Here is an 8787-nt window from a genome sequence, read left to right on the forward strand (position 1 = left end):
TCCTTATCCAGATCATTAGGTCTCTTTAAATTTTTTATGTTTAACAACTTTGCCTTGTTTTCTTTCTTCTTTTTTCCTCTTTGCTCCCTTTTTTATTTCTTACCTAGCTAAGGTTTTTTTTGTAGTGTTTTGTTGTTGTTGTTAAAATACAACATTGATGCATAAAAGTATACAAATCATAACTTCAACTGCATTTTAACAGCACAAACACTCCAGTGCAGTAGTCCAATCAAGAAAGAGAAAGTCACTAGAAAAACCTTTCTTTCCCTTTCTGGTCTTCACTGGTCTTCTCCCTCAAGAAGAATCATTATCCTGACTTCTGTAGCTTTGCCTGTTGTTGAGCTTTATAGAAATAGAATCAAATTGTATGTATTTCTTTGTATCTGTTATTCACTCATTTAACATTATCATGATATTTATCTATGTTACTCAGTTTATTATTCTTGTATAGTATTCCATTTATATGAATATTCTACAATTCTCTTTATGTGCAGTTGGATTGTTTCTAGTTTAGGGCTGTTATGAATAGTAGTGCTAAACATTCTCATATATGTCTTTGGATGAACATATGACATATTTCTGGGTATTTACATAGAAGTGAACTTGCCAAGACATAGTGTATCCATCTAACTATTTAATTTCAAAATTCATATGAAACACTAAAGAACAGATTTTAGGCAAACTCTTGGTAGGAAACATTTGTAAAAATATAGATTTAGCTTTCGCATAATACATATATCTAAGTTTTGGCTAAGGAAAGTGCCTCTACATTTAACTCATATACAACAAAATTGCCACTCACCTGCTGCACATGACACAGTGTTAACTTTCTAATGTGCACTTTTTTATCAAGTGTCCATAGCTGAGGTGTTGGGCCCATTTTGCAAAAATCATATGAAAATATTTTGATGGTGATGATTCACAATAGTTAAGATCACATCTGGATTACTCCGCCTCTAAGTGGTAATGTTAGCAGGGAAGAGTGATATGTTAGTGTTTGGCTGCCACACTTAGCAGAAGTTATAGAGGCTGACACTTGTATTTGTCCAAATTACATTCATTATCAAGAACCCTGCAGAAGTGATGAGACACTGACTCTGTACTGTGGTTGAACTTCATGAAAAACAGCCAGGCAATTAAGTAGCCGATAGAAATGTGGATTTCCCAAAATTTGTTTTATGGCTACTTTTGAACAAATTTAAGCTAATGAGTATAGATATGTGGTTGTGATATCATACACCCCCACCCACCCCAAACACTGAACAGTATCTTTTAAGGAAATTTTATTTGACCACCAGATGAAGTACCCCCGCCCCACCCCATTCTGTGAACATGACTGTATTAAATTGATTTTTTTTTTACCATAGTGTTTTAAAGACCATGAAAAGGACTCCTCTCCCCTCCATTAAAACACAGACAAAAAAAAAACAAAGAAATATAGAGAGAATAATTATAATTCAATGGTTATAAAAGGCCAGTAATGGAACCAGAAGGTTTGTTTCCTATATTGGATAAATATCTTTTCTTATATAAGTCTTTTGGGTAGAGAAAGAAGGATTGTCAGCCCTATCAAGATGTTTTTGAAACAAAGCATGGTAAAAAATGAGAGAATAAAGGATTTTGTTTTTATAAAATTATTCTTTAAGAATTCTGTATTTTTTTTTTATTTCTTCCAATCTTTTTTTAAAGTAGTAGTATGTATACACAGACTGAAAGTAAAAGGATGGAAAAAAATATTTTACAAAAATGGAAATGAAAAAAAAATCTGGGCTAGCAATACTTATACCAGACAAAATAGAGTTTAAAATAAAGGCTATAACAAGAGACAAAGAAAGATCCAGTAATCCCACTTCTGGATATTTATCTGAAGAAACCCAAAACACTACTTTGAAGGGACATGTATATTCATATGTTGATTGCAGCATTATTTACAGTAGCCAAGATATGAAGGCAGCCCGGGTGTTCATCAGTAGATGAATGGATAAAGAAGAGGTGGTACAGCATTTCCCCCTAACTCACTATCTTTCCAAGCCTCTCTTGGTCCCTCTCACTCTCTGTCTCTGAGAGGAGAGCACACTCTGTGGAGTGTTACCCCTTTTCTAATAAACTTTCCTTTTGACTCTAAAAAAAGAAGAAGAAGTAGTAGAAGTGGTATGTATATACAATGGAATATTACCCATAAAAAAGAATGAAATCTTGCCATCTACAACACTAGGGTTTGACCTAGAGGGTATTGTGCCGGGTGGAGTAAATCACCCAGAGAAACAAAACAAGCAAAACAGAAACAAACTCATAGATACAGAGAACATTTTGAGATTGCCAGCTGGGAGAGGTATTGGGAGTGTATAAAAAAGAGAAAGGGATTAAAAAGTACAAATTGGTAGTTACAAAATAGTTATGGGGATGTAAAATATAGCATAAGGAATATAGTCAATATAATAACTATGTATAGTGTCAGATGGGTACTAGACTTATTGGGGTGATCACTTTATAAGTTATGTAAATGTATAATCACTGTTGTATACCTGAAACTACTATTGTATGCTAACTATAATTGAAAAATTAATATAAATAGTGGCAGGTAGACATACTGATATTTAGAAAATTATCAATCCAGGCATATTGGGTTTCATTCCTTTTTTAAATGACACTTAGACCTTAACATTGGTTCTATTTTAAATCTGTATGTTCAATTCAGAAAATATTGCCAATAATCTACATTGGACTACTAAGTCCTAGATGGCATAGAAATGATGGTCTCTGTCCTTAGAAAGCTTATAATTTAGTGGGTATGGGGTGGTGGTGGTAGCATATGTAAAGTATTTACCACAGCGAAGGCAAGTAGACCCATTTGAAATGGCTCTTAAAAGATGAGTAGATTGGTCTGGGATGGCCTTTTGCTGATCTTTGCCTATTGGCTGGAGTTAAGATGCTTTGTAAAGGAACAATGGGAAGTAAGACTGGAGGGAAGCCGGTGATGCATTTGTATCTGATTTGATGGATAGTATAGCACAATGACTAAGAATGCTCTGTTTGTTTGTTTACTTACTTACATTTAGGCAAGGCAACCCTTGGCTGACCTCATAGATTGCAAGGGCCTTGTTAACTTACAATCCCTTATTTTTTTATTTTTTACACCTACAGCACCTGGTCTTCCTAGGTGGTCTCCCATCCAAGTACTAACCAGGCCCAATCCTGCTTAGCTTCCAAGATCAGGCGGGATCGGGCTTATTCAGGGTGGCATGGCCATAGAAGAATGTTCTCTTTAGATAAAAATAGATATTGAGTCCCTGCTTCATGTTGCTGTGTGACCTTAAATAGGTTGCTTAACCTATCTGAGCTCAGTTTCCTCATTTGATAAATGGGACAGCACCCATATAACTTTCTGCAATGTTATATGAAAAAAAAAGAGAGAGATTGTGTGTTGAAGAAGATTTAATGTGTGGAAGGCGCTTAACAACTGCACAAGTAGCTTGCCCGGACAGTGGGTGTGGTTGAAGGTTTTTGAACCATAGAGTGGGGGGTCCAAACCATTGTAAGGCTTTTATTTTTATAATTGACATACAAAAGACTGTACACATTTAACGTGTACAACCCGATAGATTTTTTATGAAATCATCACCACAATCAAAATAGTGACCATATCCCCTATTCCCAAAAGTTCTGTCTAAGCCCTTTGAAGAAGAAAGTCTGGCCTCAGTGTACAGCAAGGGATGGAGTAAAGTAGAGCCTGAGAGTGGAGGCGTCGTCAGTTAATAGGCTGTGCCTATGGTTCGGGTGAGACAGCATGACTGAGGTCGTGAACTACATCTGGTGGCAGTTGGGCACCACCACCTCCAAGAGAGTGGGCTCCTGGAGGGCAGGGTTGAGCCTGTGTCATTATTATCTCCAGCACCTAACCCACCAGCCTGAGGCTAGTGGGCTCGTACATGCTGAACTGACAGGTTTCCCTTTATGAAAGATTGCTATTTTAAACTGGTTTTTGCCTTTATTCTGTTTAGGGCTTAAAAGACAACCTTCATGCTTCTGGGACATCCAGCCTAACAGCCACCAAGCCATTGCTTCGTCCAAGAATCACAAGAATCTGCCTCAGGGACTTGATATTCTGTATGGAACAGGAGAGGGAGATGAAGTATTCTCGAGCTCTGTACCTTGCCCTTCTGAAGTGACCACTCCACTGTTCATCCAGATCCTTGCTGTTTACTGCCAAAGAAGATATAAAGAGCATTGTTGCACTGTCTTAACATTTTAGTTTTGGGGAAATAATCATCAATAGGGAAGACCATTGTTTACAGTTATAAACTTTTATTAAGTCTTACCTATACATCCTGTGGGGTTCTTAATGACCAGAATTTAGTTTTGTCTTCTGAAAATTGGTATGAAATAGAGTTTACACAAAAGTAGGCATCTGCCCCCTTGTGCATTTAATCACAGCAAGTTAAGGCCCTGTTTGCTACTACTTGCCTCATTTGCCAGGTGAGATGTCTTTAATATGGCCTGAATTGAGATGTAGGGGAAAGAAAGGAAGAGTCACTGACTCACTGTAAACCTGTCTCAAAGTGTTAGGTTTTCTGAGCTGTAATCAGAAGTTGCTTAGCTAATTATGACAGTCACCTTCTGTAGCTGATGGGGACAAGCCATAGAGTAGGGCCTTGTGGTGACTTTGGTCAGCTGAGGACCAATGTTGTCAAAAGTGAGACAAATGGGCATAGTTCGTGCCTGAGGTTGCTATTCTCTGGTTCATATCACCATATGCTGTGTCTGATGCCACGTGAATGGACATCCTGGTCAGAGAAAACTTAAAATTGAAGCTGCTGATAAACCTCATTGAAAAATATAAACAGTAGAAAGCATTAGAAGGAATGAGGGGCATTGCGTTTAAATTCATTAGGGGAAAATGGAATCATAAAACAGGAAATGCACTGCATATGAAAAAGGGAGGCAGTGGTGAAATTGGAACTCCAAAGCAACTGTACATGTTTTGTTGACAGAAAAAAATCACAGGCAACCAAAAAGGAAAATGTATCAAACATTTCCAAATTATAGTATTTCAAAATGAAGTTATTTTTTGTTTTTTTGTATTGTTTTAAAATGCAAGGACAGTTTTGTAAAATCTTTTTAGTTACCCTGTTTTAAGCATCTTGTTGCATTTAAAAAATTCCTAATTGATGATAAAAAAAATTTTTTTAACAATAGGGACTCCATTTTGGATTGTACACTCAGAAGATAATGTCAGCATCTTACTCTTGGAAATCTTGGCTCTATATTGCGAAAAGCATGTTATATATATATTTATATGAGGAGGAAGCTGATGTTTGCAAAGCAGATCAGATCCTGTTATCTTTTAAATTCCACCTGTGTGGCATGTAGCTGATGACAAATAGTAGCTGTAGTTATAGTCACATACGGAAAGAATAAGTCCTTCAAGAAAGCTTTAAAAAAAAATGGGAAAGCTGTGCTTAGAAAAAAGAATTCAGGGGAAAAAAAAACACCTCAAGTATGTTTCTCTTCATCCTGTTCTTCCCATTGGGACTGTTATGGCCATATTCTGTACTCTAGTTTTAAATTGGCCACACTTTTCTTTGTTTCAGCGAGTTATTATGTAAAATGCTATAAATTATGTATATGATAAAAGAGTACTTTACAAAGAGATCTGTACCCAAAGTTGCTTTTGTATATTTAAACGCTTAGCTTTATTTTTTGTAAAGTGCAGCATACTCTCATATTTGTGTATAATCTTATTGATCGGATGTTAAAAATTATTTCAAATACTTCATTAAAATAATTATTTTATTATAAGAATAACTTTGGTCACTGACTTTGAAAATCAGTATCTTAAGTAGTCAGCTCTGAAGCTGGAGACTGGGCAGTGGAGCATATCTCCTGGGCGGTGAAACTTTCTTGTCTCCAATTACTTTGAAATGTCAGCTTTGGATTTTATAACAACTTCAGATCCAAGTTGTACTATATCACTTTCTTTGAAATAGTTGCAAATTTGCATGCTATTTGACTCAGAAAGCATATTCATTATAAAAGCTTTTTTTGACCCTACAAGGTTTTTTTTCACTAAGGTATTCTTTTTCAAAGTTTAGTTTTAATATACATTTAAAAACTTTGTGCCTTGAAGCATATCTTACAAAAGAACAAATATCATGTATCCAAGGTATTCTTCAGCTCAGTTTGCAAAATGGTGGCCTTGGGGGTAGATTTGATCTATAAATACATTCTCTATGACTTACATAGTGTGGCCAATGTTTTCACAAAAATTTACATTTCCACCTATGAAAAAGTAGATCCGTAATCACTACGTATACTTTTGTATAACAGTCCACTGAAGCTAACCAGTGGCTGTCCCATTTAGATATGGAGCATATATACTTACCTTCCTTTATTTCATCTCTTTAAACATTGAAGTCTGTGACCCTCTGTCTTCCACATTTGTCTTGGGTGATGAACAGTAAAAGCAGAAAGTACCAGAAATTCCCCCATCTATTCACTTTTTCTAAGCAACTTTATTGAGATGTTTTACATATAAAATTCACTCATTTCATCCATTTTACTTTAACATTTAGACAATTGTTTTTGTTTTTTAGATCATAAGCATTTAGGATAAAATGTACTGCTTATCATACCTCTTAAAAGTGCTAAAAAATATGGAGCACTTCACAAATTTGCATGTCATCCTTGTGCAGGGGCCACGCTGACCTCTGTATCGTTCCAATTCTAGTATATGTGCAGCTGAAGCGAGCACTCATCCATTTTACTTTTGATATGGTTGACCTTTGAAATGATCTCCTGAACATATTTAAGGTTCTTTAAAAGAAAAAAAAAAAAAACCCAAGTTTAACATTTTTGTAAAGAATGTATTTTTTAAAACCTGCATTTCTTAAAAACCTCGTTAGAATTTTGGCAAAATTTTATTTAGAACTAAGACCATTTATACTAGGTAAGTCATGGTTGCAAGCAAAGGACACAAGCGATATGAGGGCATATTCCATATGGAACCAACATCTCCGGCTGATTAAGTTGCACCTTATCTCTTCCTAGTTGTACAGTGAACAAATTAAGTGTTTACAAAACTTTGACCTCAACAAGACTCAGTGATTCTACAGGAAATAAAAGTATAAAATGTCACGTTACATGACCTGGTAGTGAGTTCCTTTTTGTCATTTTTAGCATTATTTCCGGATAGTTTTATATGCCTCACTGAACTGAAATGACTTTATTTTTTACATGAAGGCATAACTTACATCTATATCAATATCATTTTCTCTGACTTTTTAACCACCTCTTAGAAGTTTCATAAGCATTTCAATTGTATTGGTGCATTTGCTTTTACCCTGAAGTTGTTCCACCAGTTAGAAATCGGTCCTCAGTAGAACATTTTTGCCATACTTTTATTTTGGAGAATATCGAGAGACCTGTGCTGTGCAAGCAAGAAACCTAAAGTGTTCCCCAAACTGGTAGGTGAGAGGAACAGATGTAAAACAGTATAGGTTTAGAATTTATGTAGACCTTGTATAGTGAGTACTTGGGGGAAGAATATACTCCCAAGAAACTCATCTTAAGATTTTTGACTTTGTTAATCAACCATGATAGGAGCAATTTCAATGGCAACTCTTCTTAAATAGAGTGTCAGATTGACATCTTTCTAAGTTATCTTATTGTAGATGATATCGAGGCAATAATGCCCTGGCTGCTTATCTCAGTCCTGCCTCTTGCCTCCTGGGCATACTGTTCGACCTGCGTAAAATGTGGCCACCTGCCTGAGGTCTGGCCAATGACATGTAGGTAGAAATGTGTGACATTTCAGAACTGGCTCGTGACAACTCACTGTGTGTAATCTTGTGTACTCTTTCCACGGAGACCTCAGAAGGCTCCTGATGAAAATGGAGGCGCCACCAGATAGAAGGAGCCTTGCTGACTGAGTTGTAGATTGGAACAAAACGGCATGCTCATCAAGAACACCCATTTTGGGTACAAGTGAGAAATAAACATCTAAGTTATAAACCTTAAGTATAAATCTAAGGTATATTACTATAGCAGTTAATAATATGTAACATATACAATAGCTATATATATCTTTTTTAATGAATACTATAACTATAGCAGCTAAATTAACTAGTACAGATAGCTACTGCTACTGTTATTTCTATTTTAACTGATAGGGATGCTGGGGTATTAAGAGATTTGACAATTTAGTGGAAGCCACAGAGGGAAAGTAATGGAGTTGGGATGTCAACCAAGGTCTCTCGAACCCCAGAGTCCGCTCTCTAGATCCTTACGCTAAGCTGGGGATTTGTTGTGTTCTGCTTTGTTTTTGTTTGTTAATGCTTTGGAACTAATTTCTGTCTCGTGATATCTAAGGATAGCTATCTATTTCCTTTCCTACACTTAGTAGTCCCCTCTGGAGGCTGCAAAGTCTCAGTTCTTTCATTTCTCACAATGTAGACTCTAGTTCTCAGTATTGCAGTTGTTATCTTGGTCGTGTTCTGCTTTGCTAAAGGCCACATTAAAACTTGGCGCCCTGTGCTAAATGCAACCCAGCAGATGGGGCTGGAGAGTAGCGAGGATAGTGAGCCCGCTTACTGCCTTAGGTCAGAATTCCATACTGATGTTGGTGAGGTGTAGGAAGTCAGGTTGTGGTCCTGTGAACTTGTGGTTCACTAATCACCCTAGGGCTTTTTCACTCTCTCTATTCAGAGAGTAGCCAGTGGAGCTGCAGCAGCATCTCTTCACTTAGGAACTTGTTAAAAACGCAGGATCTCAAGCTCTCCTCCAGACCTA

The 8787-nt window shown here is 36.5% G+C and overlaps 1 protein-coding gene, 1 non-coding gene and 1 pseudogene across 4 annotated transcripts in view; 1 reads left to right on the forward strand and 2 right to left on the reverse strand.

The window, feature by feature from the left end:
• Positions 1-5805, forward strand: part of TAF4B (TATA-box binding protein associated factor 4b) — a 112736-nt gene extending 106931 nt beyond the window's left edge. For 2 of the 3 annotated variants that reach the window (XM_016160093.2, XM_016160094.2), the window contains exon 15: positions 4002-4169. In XM_016160093.2, the coding sequence (XP_016015579.1) occupies positions 4002-4169 (168 nt within the window). Of the gene's footprint in view, positions 1-4001 lie in introns of all 3 variants that reach the window. The other variant, XM_036229923.1, reaches the window with a different exon arrangement.
• On the reverse strand, positions 3136-3254 carry LOC118610114 (annotated as a pseudogene).
• Positions 5806-6647: 842 nt separating the features above from the next.
• LOC118610144 lies at positions 6648-6751 on the reverse strand. Its single transcript, XR_004953803.1, has one exon. It is a non-coding gene; the product is annotated as a U6 spliceosomal RNA (small nuclear RNA).
• Between the last annotated feature and the right edge of the window lie 2036 nt (positions 6752-8787).

The sequence above is a fragment of the Rousettus aegyptiacus genome, unplaced genomic scaffold, assembly GCF_014176215.1.
Source record: "Rousettus aegyptiacus isolate mRouAeg1 unplaced genomic scaffold, mRouAeg1.p scaffold_m13_p_12, whole genome shotgun sequence".
Classification (NCBI taxonomy): domain Eukaryota; kingdom Metazoa; phylum Chordata; class Mammalia; order Chiroptera; family Pteropodidae; genus Rousettus; species Rousettus aegyptiacus.